This window comes from Pocillopora verrucosa, chromosome 1 (genome assembly GCF_036669915.1).
Source record: "Pocillopora verrucosa isolate sample1 chromosome 1, ASM3666991v2, whole genome shotgun sequence".
NCBI classification, from domain to species: domain Eukaryota; kingdom Metazoa; phylum Cnidaria; class Anthozoa; order Scleractinia; family Pocilloporidae; genus Pocillopora; species Pocillopora verrucosa.
Window position 1 is genome coordinate 26,528,346 of NC_089312.1, and position 16,550 is coordinate 26,544,895.

Below are 16,550 nucleotides of genomic sequence, written 5' to 3' on the forward strand. Positions count from 1 at the left end.
TTTAAACTTTAACTCATTCCTTTATCTCTCATAGTAGCAGCATTGTTGTAGTTTGATGATTAAAACCACAATTTTGATTAATCTGTTAATTCTTTAAAATTGGAAATTGAAAAGCTAAACTCAAGCTTCCATTCTCCAAATCAGTGACTGAGGATCAAATTTTGATTCCAGACTTTTTCCCAACTCTTGTGTTTCGGATGGCATCTAAGAAAATTTCATTACCTTGTACGGTGTATGGCAGCTTGCATTTTTTTAAAAATGAATGTTATTAACTATAGTTCCAAAAGATGTACTGTAGGCTCAAGAGAGGATATTCAGCTAACCTTGGGGCCATACAATAAATATATGTCTACCATGATTATTATTTTTCTTGTACATTACTGAATATGCTAAATGCAATGTAATTTGCGTCATAGGCTGGGTGCTTGGCAGTTTTTGGCAGATATGCCCTTTCGCAGTGTTTCCTCCCAAACTCTCTGGAAGCTGTTTTGGGCACTCCATGTAGATGTCACCAAACTTGATTCTGTGGAGAGCATTAACCAAGAAGATTCCATGAGGGAAGATTGGAGAGATGTACTGGAGAGTGAGTATTAATGGAAAATAAAACTAAAAATGTGCATGATAGTTAAATATTGAATGGAAAATTTATGAGATTTTGATCTTGTTACTAAATTTAGGTAGACAGGGGGAATTTACAGACCAACTGGCCAGAATGTCACAGTCAGAAGCCATATTTTTGCTTACTACATTTACTAACATTGCCACATCCAGAGATCGCAAGGAAAGGGAGCTAATAGAAGCCATTAGCACAGAGGTTTACAAGGTATAGAATTTACTTAGAGGCCCCAAATTTGAGGACTCTCACTGGTAAAAACCATAATTTTGCATATAAGTTATCAAATTTACTTTTTCTTTACTTGGTAAACAAGTACCAGTAAGTATGCATGAATCTTTTGGGGGAGGGGTGTGGAGGTGGGGATCCAAGAGTCCTTAGATGCCTTGGAGATCACCCCTTCCCCCCCCCCCCCCCCATGACCTTTGAGAGACATAGAAACCATGTAACGGTGGTCAGAATGTGCAAATTAGAAGAATCTACACACCACGGATTACTCACTGCTCACTTATTTTTACAGTTGGGTACCAAGTAATCTGGTTGTGACACAGTGTAACCTCCCTCCCCCTCCCCCTCCCCCTCCCCCTCCCCCTCCCCCTCCCCCTCCCCCTCCCCCTCCCCCTCCCCCTCCCCCTCCCCCTCCCCTCCTTTAAAAAATCCTGGCTACCTCACCGATTACTCTGAGTTGAGAGTTTTTCCTTCTAGTTGATATTACACAGTCTTATCACAAAGTTATTAGGAAATGTGCAATGTAGGACAGTAGCAAAGGATTCTGTAAAGAAACTGCCCTTGACTGATGTCTTTTTCTTATTAAAGGTTTCCTTCATAGCCAGTCAAACCAGGGAGTCATCTTCTAAGACTGGAAGACATCTTCTGGGAACCATTTCTAGTGTCCATCCCTTTGTGATATCGGTTTTGCTTGAGAATGTCAGCGCCACACTGGATATTATTGGGAAGGTAAACACTGACCAAGTATTGTGTCTCACAGTTTCAGAATGATGCGACTAGTACCAGAGAAGTAAGCTTTGGAAGTGGTCTTTAACCAAATAGACCCATATGCACTGCGTGAGATTCCCACACGTCATACGGCTAAATATTCTCACTTGATTTTAAAAAAATTTGAATGGCAGCATTACGTTGTGTAGTAATAATGGAAATTTTGTGTGAAATGATTGAATTTTGTGTGGAAAGAAGGTGGTTACTCGTATTAAAGAAAAGAAAACATGACACAATTCAATTTGTAGTCTAATGGGTAATAAATAGTTCACACAAATTTCACTCGGGAGGAACAAGTGTTTCCTTCGTAATATTTTTTAAGAAAAGGGACATAGAATGATGAATCAAAGCTTCCAACCAGGCCCTCGTTATTAGCGGTGCGGCACAAGCTTTTCTTTGTCGCGGGTAAGTTTTTAAAATGCTTGAGCAAAACGAGCCAGCGAGAGGTCTTCGAGGGATCTGGGACCAATAATAGTGCCAGACCACACACGTCTCGCTGGGTAGTGCTTCCCAAGGCCCCAAACGTTCACGCGGGCGGAGAAACGCTCGTGATGGAGGGTACTGGTAGCCGCTCAGGAACAGTTGTGACACTTACTTCTCTCTCACATGCCTTTTTCGGTTCTTACTATAGTTATATCATATGTTGTCTATTGGCGAGAAAATGCACAACAAAATGGCGTCTTCACTTTTATTTTTCTCAGGCTTGTGTCTACCTGTTCAGTGGTTTATCAGTTCATCTGTGGCATCCAACATACAGGAACATGGACTGCATTAAATCCTGGTTGTTGAAAGCTGATTTGTCTTCTCCAGAAAATCAGCTTGCGCGTTATATTATTTCAAACTTAAACTGGGGACAAATGGGAGAGGTTTGTAGAAACAGAGTCTTATTTTGTACTGCATGATACTGTCTATGAGTAAAAGTTAACCTTAATTCACTCCACTGTAAGTCGTTTTGCGGCAACTATTGTGAAGTTCCATTGAACATACAGTAGATAACGGCTTTATTCGTTTTTCGTGCCCTTTAATTCGCCAGTTCGAAGTTGATTAGTCTGTACCTTCGTCTCCAAGCAGTGAAAGAGCCAAAATTGAAAGTCAAATGTTCAACTTCGCACTATTTTCTCGTTTATTGACAGAAGTAATTTAATATTTTGGTTCCTGCGTGGTACTTACTAAAATAATTATTCACCCTAGTGTTTGCGAAAGTGGCGGATATTTACCTCCACTTCGCATGATAATTGTTGATTGCAGGTAATAATTATGAAGAAGGAATCAAAAGAAAACAAACCAGCTACTTTTACAGCAATCATAAAAGTTAACATGATTATAAATGAACCAAAAGTCAAAGCAAAAGCAAAGCAATCACAACGGCCGACAAGAAGAAAGAAAAATATCTTTAAGAGCCAATCAGAACTCAAAGTTAAACCAACCAAATTGCATTAAGCGCGGGAAAACGCGGGCGTCCAAGTCATGGTTGCTTTTTTTTTGCATCTGATTGGTTGAAAGACTGGTGGCAGTTTTCTGGACCAATCACAGAGCGAAGTAAAGCAAAACCGGTGAAATCCCAGATTACTTTCGACACTCAATTGAAGAATTGCTCTATTGTTTACGTCTTTCTTTTGCTAGTCAGGAGAGGGTGATAAACTGTTTTTGCACCAGTGCTGGCACAGGGCTGTGGCAGTGTCATTAGTGGAGGTGTCAGCGCTTCGTTTACCCAAAATGCCAGGAGGAATATCACATGAGGCATTTAAAGAAGACACTGGACTTCTTAAACAGGTTTTTAAAGCCAAAGATTTTGATATGTAAGGTGTCATTTATCTCGCAATGTAGTATTCCCATTGTGGATCGTAATGTTCTGACTGCATACTGCCAGTCACCAATGAGCTATGATACCAAGAAAGTTGTATGAGACATATCTTGAGCGCTGTGCGCTGTCTTTTTGTGGCAGCGTGAAGTTTGAATTTGATTAGTCTGTTGAGCAGTTTACTCATACGTCTTGAACTTTTCTTTGTGACATTCTACACCGTTTAGGCGTATTGTGGCTGTACATAATATTATTCGCGCATATTACTGAAAAAGGCAGCCTTTTATATGCTGATTGGTGTTTTGGATGTCTCCCGAATTCATCTCAATTTGTTTTGTATACCCCTGGTGGAATGGTATGATGCGATAGTTATTTCTTTTGTTAGGTGACACTGATTGCTACAACGTCGTACAATCGACTGATGCAGCCAAATTATGAGCAGCAGCTGTATGACTGGCTGTGGGAAGTCACGCTCTCTCTAAGGCTTCACCCAGCTGATCTACCAACACCAGTCATTCAGTTCACTCAGCGACTTCCAAATGAAGATGAGTTAGAAGGTGACTTAGCAATTTATAATGGAGAATAAATTTCGTCTCGAGAATAACTTGAAAGAACAGTGTTATCTGTGAACTTTATTCCTCTGACGATCGTTAGAAGGAATGGGGGGCACTCGTGGAATACTTAATTGGTTCTGTGAAGCATGTTGTGTTTAATCCACTCCTCGTTAAGACAAAAAATGAAATTTTTCCTTCCCTGAATCCGAGATATAAAGTTGTATTTGCTAGTATAATCGATTTCACACCCTGCGTAGAAAGAGTGTTTGAGACCCTATCTGATTTCGGGCCCAACGTGTTAAACATCAATCTACATCATCTTTTCTCCGAGGTACCCACGTAGCTATGTAACTTGCATAGGATTATGACTAGGAATATCCTTAACTCTCTTTAGACCGTATGCATGTTTAATTTCAAGCTTTTAGATGTCCTGAAAGCCCTCTCTATTTGTGTTAACAGCAAGTGAAGAAGGAGGACCAGGTTTTGCGAGCCTCGTGAAGTCGTTGTCAAAAGAAACACTTGTGCTTCCTAATGAGAGTTCCCTTTCAAGTATGACTCATGCTATTAAGGCCAGTGGACAACTTGCTAGTTATGCTGCGGTAGCAATGACTACTATTGGTACCAGGTAAGTACAAGAATGAAGTAACGTTTACTCGGCGACGTATTTGAAACTCCTGTACTAAAAATATAGATTGAATAGAAGGCAAATTGCTTTGTCAAAATTTCCAACTCAGGTGTCAGATAATGTAGTCGGCTATTAACAAACCATAGCAGGGGAGTTTATTTCCTCAGATATATCCTGATGAAGGACAGAGTGAGGGATCAGAACCTCTCACCTCCTAGTCTGAAATTGAGCACCCCAAGCCAGTGATCCACGCTACATCCACTTTTCGTCGCTTCCTCTCCTCTTTTAAAGGAGCCGGCTGTCTAGCACAAGCTTCTCAAATTGTCGCCAAACGTTGTACTCAATTTTTTTTTTGTTTATTTTACAGTCGTGATCTCTTTTTGGGTGAGGGTCTGGATTACTTAACCGTCATATTAAATGAGAGGTGTTTTGATGCAGCGCTGAGGATTATTGCGAATGTGACACCCATGTTTTTTGGTTGCCATGAGAAACTTACACAGGAAGCAAGGTATTGAGAGCTATTCTGTGGTTTGACTATTTATCATTCTTTTTTTAAGTGAAATTTCTAATTTCGATCATCCAGGTCAAAACTCTTTAAACCCAAAGAGTGACCAGCTTCTATTTTTTTTCCCTTACAGAAATATTGCTTAATCATTCAATAGGATCATAAGAATAAAGGAAATGATCGCCAACCTAAAAGGCTTTGATTGTTAAACAAACTCTCTTAGTCAGTACCAAGGGGAATGTATAGCGAAGAGTTTGGAGAATATGGATACTGATGTTAGGGTGTAAAGGGTTAGAATCATGTATTGTTGTCAATATCAATTTGAGTGATTAACATTCACAGGTTTGTGACAGCAATCCATCGTTTGAGCCAACTTGACAATGACAACGCAGGTTATGCTGAAAAACTGCTTCAAGCGTCCACTGTGGGCCCGTACTGTAAGAGGCTGGTGGGAATTATTCAGGTAAAAATGGAATATCGATTTAGAAGTCGTTGAAGGTGGATAACCACCGTAGCAAATTTTAAAAGCTGACGTAATGAGCGGTACAGAATGATAAATCCCGTAATGATGATTTTTATGACATGGAATGTTATAGTGCAAGATCGTCAGCCAGTCACTATTAAAATCAATCAATCAGATACAAGACGAAAACCAATCGTGCTTGGTCAGTCGTGTTTCTCTCGCGCTTCTGGCAGTCCACAGCTTTTCCCTTATCGGCTCGTGGTGACACTTTATTGCCAATGCTCTCTTTTTGGCTTCACGCCACTTAGTTGAAATGCACTGTGATTTTGAATTCTAGCACTTAATGGAGAAACAAATGTTTGTAACCTTTCCTTCTCTGTGCAGGGCCATGTTCAGAAGTTTCAAGCTCCTGGTATGGTTGGCTCAATAAGCGTGGTGGAATTCTGGTTACTTACGTTGTGCACGCTGCCATACTGGTACAGGTCAGTGATGGTAATCAATGTAGTAGCAGGAACAGTGTAGCTACAGCATGCAAACACTGGTTTTGAAAAGTAGAAACGGCTAAAATGATAGTTATTTAAAATTTGTATAAATGTACAAGCGTTCTATCAAAAATGCTGCAATCTTATTGGCTGCGCTATTCACTATCTATATTTGTGGGGTAGTTTTTCGCACGTAACGTGACTTATTTGTATCTTTATTCGATACAAATATGAGCCTGTCTTGCGGGTAAATTTATACGAAAACGATAAGATCATGTGCTCTCGATTTCTTTGCGTGATACTTGATTCAGGCTTCCCCCTAGTCGTCTAGCACGCAAAAGCAATTTTGAGCTCATAATCTGATTGTTAAATAGCAAACAGCATTAAGATAGAATCATAAACCCCATTAATGCTTAAGTATTTGTATGAATCAGCGGGTGGAGGGGGGGGGGGGGAGGGATGGGCAAGAAGCTCTTGAATTGTCTACTTTTTGGAAAGCTCAAGATTATGAATGAGTTTTGAAAATGAAGTTGTGATTGTGTTATAGGTTACTTGAATGTGTACGAAACACATGCTGATTTTTTTTCAGAGATGTTAGTGTACAGTTTCTTATTGATAACCTGATCAAAATAGCTTTGAGAATTGAAGGCAGCCTTTCCGTGATACAAACCCACCTTATGGATGCTTACAAGGTGTGTGTAGAATCGAAACTGTTTGTGTGGTGTTGCACCAGATTTGTTGGTTAGAAGATAGTTTACCAAATTCGAAATAGTCACCTGTATATAGTTAAATTGTCGGGTGAAGATGGTTTTGGAAAAACGCAAGTGCTGCATTACGTAACTAATGTTTTGGCATGCTGGGTGTGGATCAACTTTTGAGTCAGGTGAATAGTTGCTTGTCAGACTAAAATTATTGTTCGATTTGCTGTAGAGTTATTGTCGCACGTTTTGATACAAGAGTGTTTTTGTCATAAATTATCTACTTATAATGCTCTAGTAGTTGTTGAGAAGATTCTCTAATAAGTTATTCACCAAGTACGAATGATAAATTTTACGACTCGTTTGTTTCCATAATTTTCCACCGAGTGTGAATAGCAATCCGAAATTGCTTTGGTTTTCGTTCACGGAGTTCTTCGATTGGTTAAAAAAAATACGCCTCTCTCTTAGTCAATCAGATGCATAACTTCTTGTCTAAGGTCTACGATACCAGATTGAAAAATTGCTCTGTATGTAAGTAATTCTTAGCATAATGATTGTAGATATATGAAGATCATATATGTGCACTGCGGTGAAGAAACGAGTATAAGAGATCCTCGCAGCTATGAACACTACTGAACTAGTAATTGAAATAAGACCTGAAAAAAAATTTTCAGGCCGTATGGGATTTGAACCCATGACCTCTGTGATACGGGTGCAGCGCTCTACCAACTGAGCTAACAAGCCAACTGGGAGCTGGTCATTATATTGGATCCAAAGAAACCATCCAAGTGATGAATAATGATTCCGAGCATATTGCCTAGAACCGAATAACTGGAGAACATGATCTACATGTTTTTTTTTTTCACATTTTTTTAAGGTGCTGCTCAGAGAAACCGGAAGTCAAGGAGTGATAGCGTCTCTTTTCTCATGGGTGACTTCAAGTAGTACTGCTCCTCCTGTGCTGTGGGAAATTAAGGTGGAATAAACTTGACAGCGTAGTGTAGCATAGTAGTTTTAAGTTCTTTTTAGATGTAGGTAACTGGAGATTTAGGGGTATGATTAAACATGCATGTGTTACGTGTTAGTGAATCTCGAAATTTAATTTTTATTTTTCCTGTTTAAAGGCCTCTCCAGATTACAGTTACTATGCTTATTGTGTACTGTGCATGGAAACTCAGATGGAAGAGAACTGTGGACTGTCTGTCGAAATAAATAAAAGGCTGCTGAACAAACCAGATGCGACAGTTGATGCAGTGTTGAAGGTGATGCTAATGAAGTTGTATAAGTTTACCTACTTACTCTCCTTAAGGAAGGTTCTAGAAAGAAATCTCGTGAGTTAATAGTTTTGATTTTATCAGTGGCACAACTTCTGGGTGGCTCTGTTTCCATTGATTCCAAGTCGCACTGAAGTTTGAATTGATGGGTTTTGTTGCGTACAAAAAATGAGGTAAAATCGGGGAAAGAACCTCGCAGCAAGGATACGGAATCAACAGCACACATTTTACAACAGGTCCATGATTCGAACTCAGATAACGGCGCTCACCTGAGCGCGCGAAACTCACCCACCAGAGCGAGGCAAATGGTTGTTATGAAGAAGAACTTAATTGGGTGTATCTGGAAAATCTTTTTCATGAAGCATTGAAGAATTTTGTTTGAAATGTTCTGTGCTTAGTGATATTCCTATTTCACACTGTAACCATCTCTCAATGAGGAGCAAACAAGTAAATCAAACAAGTAGCATAACTTCATAATTTTTTTATGGCTTCTACTACTTTTTTTTTTATATCCATTTCAGAAAGTAGTGAAGAAGATGAAATTGTCGTGGACGCCTCTCGTGTCCAGTCTTTCCATCTATCGTTGGGCTAATCAAGCAATGGTGACAGAGGTTGATCATCCCATGCTGCCTTTGATTTGGCAACGATTTTTTAGTCTTTATCTCCAGAGACCGGTCACTGAACCTGGGTGAGTGCCTAAGGGTTTGGTATGAACAGAAGTTGGGAAGGGAAAGGAACTTATCGTAATTTCGAAATTAAGCCGGGGTTGCATCGTTCTTGCGTCACTCGGTGGCCTCGGATTGGCTTAAAGAACTTGCGTCAGCTTCTTAATGAATCAAATGCACCAATAAAACCTACTCACGACTCTGATACTCATGTTTTCCTCGTGTTCATATATCTGCAATGAGTTTTTATTGTCTCTTGGCTCCTGAAACATTTCCCTTGACCCTGATTACCTTATGGTTGACTTGGTTCTGGTTTTCCACAGTCAAAGCGATGGTCCAAATATACAACAATAAAATTTATCAATCATGTGATGCGATAGTTTTGTTGCTATAACGTTTTAGAGACGTTTATGTAACCTGTGTATGCTGTGCATTGACAAGGATCAAAGAATGAATTCTAAATAATGAAGTCCCAAACAATCCCCATATTTTTTTGCGGGCTTAGGATATAAGTAGTGCATCTTCTGAGGTAGATCAGTTGGCTAGGAGCGAAAAGAAAAAAAGGCAAATGAACAAACTAGTACTGAGAATAATCGCTGTTAGTGTCCTTTACTCATTTTTTACATCTTGGCAAACTTAAAGAGAAGGAGTGAGGCGCTATTAATTGTTTCTATTCTGATCAAGGATGAAATCTGACATGTGTTTCGTTTATTCCAGCCTTGCGCAGCGATCTGGTGTAGGGTATCGTTTCTTTGATAGCCAGAGTTATAGCTCCATGTTAAAAAAAATGAAGCAGAGACTGCAAGCCACAGCGGAACATCACCGGAATCGATCCGTGGAGACCGGGGCAGACCATGATGCAGTCACTGATGGTGACAGGGAAATAAGCAAGCAGTTTGAACAAACTAGAGCATTGCATGAAAAACTTACAGGGTATGGTGTCGAAGAAATTGTTTTTTCAATAAAGCTTTCGTTGTAATTACATGTATAGTGAAGTCGGGATGTGTGAAGCGTAAATAACTCGTTCTTACCTTTATTTGAGCTTGGGTTTCATTTCTGGAAGCCGAATGTAACGCAGCACTGTGATTTTACCCCGAGTATCTCTTTTCACTAGTGTCTCATCCAATTTTGTAGGTTCAAGGAGGTTCACGATAAAATAACTCTCATGTACGAGTTTTGATTCGTTTCTCAGCTGAAAGAAAAAAAAATTGGAATGGAAGAGAGGGGAATGGGGCTAAGCATAACGCAAACTTTATGGGAATTTGGGGGAAATTGGAATGAAACTGTTCGCTCAGAGAGATACGAAACCAAAGATTTTGTCCCAACGTCCAACGAGACTAGATTGTTAAAATTTTTCCACTATTATTGTTATTTTGAATTTGTGTTTATCGAATTTCCACAATGTTAAATTCAGTTATTTAGTTATTTGGCTCATTTTTTGACGAATAACCATACCGCAGATCTTTATCATAGATCGCCTGTTGATACAAGTTGATCTCCTGAGACAACAATTGACAGTTCAACCATTTATTTTTAAGATAACGGACAAGAATATGAAGTTTTATGCCTCATAATAAAGAAACATGCTTAATTTAAATAAAAAATTAACGATTTCTCATCAGCCTCTCACACCGTTAATATTCTCATGGTAGGTTTTATCAAACACTGGCGTTGTGGTTGGATGAACCGAGACTTCACGACCCCAGTCTGTACCTACCGTCATTGCCGCCTCCCTATGATGCAGTCAGACTTGAGGCTTTACTCAAACCAGTACAGGTATGTAAACTATTATCTTAACCCTTTCACTCTCAGCATTCACCATTACGAAAGTTCTCCTTCCAATTGTAGCACACTTTTAAGCAGATCTACCTTAATTGAACATCGCATTGAATATTACAATTATTTTTAATGATTCGTTTTATTTTTCCTGTTTTGTTAGGAACCTTGGTTTGATTTGATATTCGTGAAAAAGATTGATATGGAAATCACCGAGTCTGTGCGTTGTTGGGTAAAACACGCCCTGGGACCTCAAAAGAACCCCCCTGAGAATAAAGCCACTGGTCAGTGGAACGACAGGAGTCCTGAAACAGGTACCAAATGTGCAAGCACCTTTTAGCACCTAGCACCCGCTTAATTTGTACACAATCTTTTTTTCTAGTTCGCGTTCGACAAACCCTTTCCGGCTTTTATTTCCGCTCGCCCTGTGGACAGTTATTAAAAGAAACAGGTGGTCTTCAAACGGACTAGATCAACACCGCCAACACTGAGATAATTTGACATGGAAATAAAAACGACACGAATTGTATCTGTGTATATTCGCATGTTAGCTGGAATTGGCTGTGTGTCGTTCCGGTTGCATTAAATGCACGGTAAGATTTAATCAAGTTGGTGTATTTTCTTTCCTACTTTCAAGCCGCCTCGAGGATTGTTAGAAGGATGAAGACGCACCCTGCACCGCTCCCTCCTCCCCCTGTGAAGAGATTAGAACCCATTTTACCCTCCATGACAGATGCGACTTTGATGAACAAACAGAAGTTATTGGGCATAGTTTACAGTCAACTACAGGGAATAGTCGCACATGCAAGGTTTGGTTGCAAATATCGCTATTTTTATCGGAAAACTTTTCGTTTTTATGCTAAAGTGCAGAGCATCTCCTTGGAATTGTTTAAGAACCTTGGGATTTTGGTTACCACAATATTTATAGATATCTTCTCAGCAATTACTCCACGAATGAGCATTGGATTTGAGTTAGCTGTAACTAGCTCATATCTGTCAAGTGAGAATGGAATGATTGTTTATTGAGAAACGCCCAATGCGGAATATATAAAAAAACTGCGACAAACACCGCTAAAGGATGCTTTTTTTTTTCTCGGGAAAAGCAACTCATAAACTATGGTCTAAAAACCAGTTAAACTCAGGAACTGCAAAAAAATGTAGCTAAACTCCCAGAAACATTTGTCGGGACACTTAATGCCTCCGCTGCTCCTCTCAATGTTGGTCTGCGAGATGTTATAGACACATTTGCAATTAACAACATTGGCTGGGGGGGAGGGGTGAAAGAACATCATAGACCTTGATCTGGAGAACTACCCCAAGTAATTACGTCTGGGAGTGTAGTTTCTATTACAACCCTGTTTACATTACACCTTTAGACAAACGAAGAACTTTGTCTTTCAAAACCATATCCTGTTATTGAGATATCACTTCTTGCAAAACCACTTATCTTCTGTACATTTTACAGACAGTTTTGTGGACTTGTTGGTCAACACGTTTCCTTGGACATTGAATATATCGAGTTAATACCTAAAATGTACTCAAACGAGATGTCCCAGGTAAGGCGTGATGATTTACCTTCTTGTTACTGGTTGATTCTTGAGCTTAGAATTGTTGATAACATTATTGTTTTCATTTTATAAATACAGTGGATTACAACTTCAGTTAGACGTCAAGACCTAGGGATTTGCTATCAATATTGGCAGCAGCCTATTAGCTTCCAAAGCTACTGATTAGAGTACAAGTCTTATTAGCCCCTTACAAAACTGGTGTTGGAAATTCGTATTTTTGTTTCAATACTGAATTCTTTTATCGCTTTCCGTCTCCAGGTTGTAGTTCAAGTTCCTTGTCGCAAACATCAGTGTCGAGGGCCTGCCACTCTCACCGTTAAGGTAACAGATCACTTTTGTTTCTTCCCAGCAGGAGAGGGAACGTTAAAATGTCTGTAACTGACTACCTTATCTTAGTAGAGAAGGTTTCAATTAAGTGTCGAAGTACTTTGGGATTCCATCGGTTTTGAATCACTGCGCGCTGTGATTGGCAGTGAACACACACCACACTCTCGACCTATCAAATGCAGCTTAAAACAACTCATATCACTCATGTATCCCCGTGTCAGGGCACTTTACCGTAGTTTGCTTTGAGATAAATTGGTTGCTTGCGTAGATAAGTACCAAAGAGGTTATAAGACAACTGAACGGAACGGGAATGGCTAAGATAGCGAATATTAACACGGATTGAAAATAACGGACTTTTATGCCAAACTATCGAAGACTGTACGAACGCGTGTACGAACGAGTGTACGAACGAGTGTACGAACGAGTGTACGAACGAGGGTACGAACGAGTGTACGAACGAGGGTACGAACGAGTGTACGAACGAGTGTACGAACGAGTGTACGAACGAGTGTACGAACGAGGGTACGAACGAGTGTACGAACGAGGGTACGAACGAGTGTACGAACGAGTGTACGAACGAGTGTACGAACGAGTGTACGAACGAGTGTACGAACGAGTGTACGAACGAGGGTACGAACGAGGGTACGAACGAGTGTACGAACGAGTGTACGAACGAGGGTACGAACGAGTGTACGAACGAGGGTACGAACGAGTGTACGAACGAGGGTACGAACGAGTGTACGAACGAGTGTACGAACGAGTGTACGAACGAGTGTACGAACGAGGGTACGAACGAGTGTACGAACGAGTGTACGAACGAGAGTACGAACGAGTGTACGAACGAGTGTACAAACGAGGGTACGAACGAGTGTACGAACTTCTTCGCATTTCTTTAACACAACGCCAAGCTTTTTTATCTATATTTGCTTGTTATTACTGTAATAGTTCCTCGCTAAACGACCCAATGAAGTTATGATCAGAAAGGTTGCTGATAATCGTCGTGAGCAGGAACAAGTTGTGCAGAATTTCATCCAACCATGCCCTGCCCGCTTGTGTGAAGGTGCTGCTTACATTGAGAGCATTATCACGTGAGTAGGAGTATTTATATACAGGTTTATGAGCATTTTTCCATCATGTTCCTTTAGTAATCCTTTATTGGGGTCTCTATTGCTCTAATATCTTTTTGTTTTCTAAAAAGTCGCGGAATACTGATAAAGTTTTTGTGGGGTTAAACTCAGTCACCTTCCTTCTCACGTTTTCACTTTAAAGCCATACATCGCAATCACTCTCTCCTGAGTCCAGAAAACCTCAGGTGGGTTTGAAGATATGACGGTAATGCGATTTTTTCATGCTTGCATCTCTTGGATGGTGGCATCTTGCTAAGACACAGTAGCGCTGTGACTTTAACGTAAAAAATTGAAAATGATTTATCTTTAAGGTCATTGGTAAACAAAGCAAAGTCTTCTTCGGAGAGGAACGTACAAGGTAATTTTTGCCTTACTTTGCAAGCGCTTAACTAAGTGCTGAGAACAATCCGGGACTGTCTTGGTTAAGGATCATTACGCTCTGTTATTGGCCTAAAAGAACTTACGCCACATTCTTGACCAATAATATGCAGTAATATAAACCAATCGTGACGTGGTCCCTTTGTTGTCTGCGTCTCGGGTACTTTAGTTAAAGTTCTCTTCGGCCCCTTTTTCGATTAGTCTTTGTGATTGTTATAGTATGGTTTTTTGGGAGAATCAATCAAAACCCGCTCTAGAACCGAGATTACGACAGGGTATATTGCTTCCATTCCTTAACATTCTCTTCTGTCTTTGCTGACTTGTTTTTTTTTACTTTTCATGTTTCAGAGATAATCAGTGACATTGGGACTGCTTTGTTTTATCATGTTACCGGAGCAATGGACGACAGTGTTATGAACTACCAACCAACTGTACAGTTTTTTACATCTTGTGTTGAGATACTAGGAAAGGTCAGTGATCGACAGCACTCAGCTTGCTGTATTCTCTAGCTTCTCTGATATTTTGTAGAGAGTAGGAGAGTTTCTAGTAAAGAACTAAAAATTTCAAAGCTAGAACTGTACAATTATCCTTCTTGTTCGTGTTCAGAATTTCTCCCAGAATCTTGTAAAGTAGCAAACTTGCAGCAGTTTTTTTTCCTTTCCCCCTTTTCCTGCGATATCTTTAATCCTTTTTCTATTGTTTTTTGCTTGTTCCGCAGGAATTTATCATGAACAATCCCACTCAGACAGAACAGCTTCTGTCAGCCATCTTGGAACACACTTCCATCTCGGTGCTGTTAGTTCCATTTTTTAGCCCTAATGATAACCCTGATTCCTTTACCACCATGTACCGCAGAATCCTAGAAACGGCTGATGGAGATCTTGTTTTCTCGTTACTCACTAAGGTAAAATAAACCGATTTGTCAGTAGCTCATTTATTTATACTTCCAACAGTACAACACACTCACTATTTCAACTGGATTCTAGTTTCGGGAGTGCCGTCAGCTTTCTTTCCACTCTTTGCACCAAGTGACTTAGTACTTTAAAAAATTTTAGGCTGGAACCCTCTTTTCTTTAAAGTTTTGGTTTTCTTATTTTTTTTCCCAAAGTTATGTAAGATTTTGTCGCGCAAAGCAACTGTTAACTGTCACTTGCAGTAGCTTGTGTTTTTTGTCTTGTAGTTTGAGATGCGTAAGTGGCTGTCCTCACCAAACAGCAATCTTATGGAGAGGTCAGCCCTCACACACGCAGTGTTTGAAGCACTGAGCAGTGTTGGATATGAACCTCCCGATAACAAAAGATCTATTTTAGAGGTGAATTTAATATTTTTTTCTGTATTTCTCCCTTTCTGAGAGTTTCTTCTTCCACTCAAACGTTAACAAAGAGACGTAATGGGGTACAGTGAGGATCCTTGTCACTGGTTTTTTTTATGAACTGAACGATAGATGTCACGACTTTTAGACAGTAGACACACACACAGAAGCTAATGGAGTAAGAGACAGACAGATGGCGAAACTGGTCCACTTATTGTTGGATGGAAAGATAGCCGATCTGAAAAACTGACAAACTGACGGACTTACAGACTGATACAGTGATGGGACCGATGAACTTGATAACTTTGATACACAGAATGACTTTCTCACTTAATAAGGTAGTTTTTCTTGTCAAAATGTACCAAATAAGTGGTATCTATCTAAACCTTATACTCACTCGTTAAACAATTATCTAGGTGTATTTGCGCCATCTGTCTATTGTTCTGATGTACAATTTTCCGGAGCAATACAGTGATGGTCTCAGGCTTCTGTGTGAAGGTAAGGAAAGTGCAGTGATTGCGTGTGCTCGTGTACAAGAACTGGATAACATGACCACCTTTAAATTTTATTAAGGTTACACGTTGCTTTACAGACACCTGATAACTGTCTGCAGCGCATGTGATAAGTGGCGAGAAGGCAAATCTTGGCATAACGTTCGCTGATGTCTTTCAGTCAGGAAATTTTATAAGCACTGTGGTAGCTCCATAGCAGCTCTAGAAACAATCTTTTTGATGAAAGCTTCAGTTTTCAGTGAATGTTCAAAATTCAACACCGCATTGCTATCCAGGACCTCAGGTTGAAATGTGCGAGAGAACCCTATAAGTCCCAAGATCTGATTGGATATTCGTACTTTTATTATATGTAAAGAATTTGGTGTTATATCTGTGTAACAATGCTGATCTTGATACGTTTGTCTAAACCTATCACTTGTAGTTTGGAGCAGAATGCATATAGGAACTGACAGTTTTCTACCTCGTTTTAAGGTTCAGGTAAGCGGACTCTTTGTCTCGATGTATGGGACAAGTTTCTGTCCTGTATTGGCTGTGTTCCCACCAATGAAAAGGAGCCTCCCACCGCGTCAAAGGAAGTTCTGGGAGATGAACAGGTAAAATTCCTTGGGGATTCTTGTTGGTAATCTGATATAGAAAATTTAGCTTCGGTTTGTGGACTTTCGGGATCCGTGTGTTGCTTTTCTTCCCTAGCTTTTACGATATATTTTTACATCTCAAAACACTTAATGATTTTTTACAAATCACTGCTTACAACCGAGATTCGTTGAAAACGTGAATTCTCCAAAGTTAATGAAGGGCTTTAGACGGTTAACGGCAATAGTTGTATTTTGTTTTGCTTCTTGATTACAACCGTTTGGCCAATAATTTGAAAATA

General features: G+C 39.8%; 1 protein-coding gene across 1 annotated transcript in view; it reads left to right on the forward strand.

Moving 5' to 3' along the window:
• Positions 1 to 16,550, forward strand: part of LOC131771579 (ectopic P granules protein 5 homolog) — a 36,217-nt gene that overhangs the window by 10,164 nt on the left and 9,503 nt on the right. Inside the window, exons 15-41 of the mRNA XM_059087392.2 lie at positions 417 to 583; positions 678 to 823; positions 1,430 to 1,570; positions 2,311 to 2,475; positions 3,233 to 3,382; positions 3,796 to 3,967; positions 4,424 to 4,589; positions 4,957 to 5,097; positions 5,437 to 5,557; positions 5,942 to 6,039; positions 6,629 to 6,731; positions 7,615 to 7,713; positions 7,862 to 7,999; positions 8,533 to 8,699; positions 9,394 to 9,609; positions 10,329 to 10,452; positions 10,616 to 10,766; positions 11,090 to 11,261; positions 11,918 to 12,008; positions 12,279 to 12,341; positions 13,293 to 13,435; positions 13,786 to 13,832; positions 14,201 to 14,322; positions 14,571 to 14,756; positions 15,033 to 15,164; positions 15,581 to 15,662; positions 16,148 to 16,269. Of these exons, the coding sequence (XP_058943375.2) occupies positions 417 to 583; positions 678 to 823; positions 1,430 to 1,570; positions 2,311 to 2,475; positions 3,233 to 3,382; positions 3,796 to 3,967; positions 4,424 to 4,589; positions 4,957 to 5,097; positions 5,437 to 5,557; positions 5,942 to 6,039; positions 6,629 to 6,731; positions 7,615 to 7,713; positions 7,862 to 7,999; positions 8,533 to 8,699; positions 9,394 to 9,609; positions 10,329 to 10,452; positions 10,616 to 10,766; positions 11,090 to 11,261; positions 11,918 to 12,008; positions 12,279 to 12,341; positions 13,293 to 13,435; positions 13,786 to 13,832; positions 14,201 to 14,322; positions 14,571 to 14,756; positions 15,033 to 15,164; positions 15,581 to 15,662; positions 16,148 to 16,269 (3,625 nt within the window). The remainder of the gene's footprint in view (positions 1 to 416; positions 584 to 677; positions 824 to 1,429; positions 1,571 to 2,310; positions 2,476 to 3,232; positions 3,383 to 3,795; positions 3,968 to 4,423; positions 4,590 to 4,956; positions 5,098 to 5,436; positions 5,558 to 5,941; positions 6,040 to 6,628; positions 6,732 to 7,614; positions 7,714 to 7,861; positions 8,000 to 8,532; positions 8,700 to 9,393; positions 9,610 to 10,328; positions 10,453 to 10,615; positions 10,767 to 11,089; positions 11,262 to 11,917; positions 12,009 to 12,278; positions 12,342 to 13,292; positions 13,436 to 13,785; positions 13,833 to 14,200; positions 14,323 to 14,570; positions 14,757 to 15,032; positions 15,165 to 15,580; positions 15,663 to 16,147; positions 16,270 to 16,550) is intronic.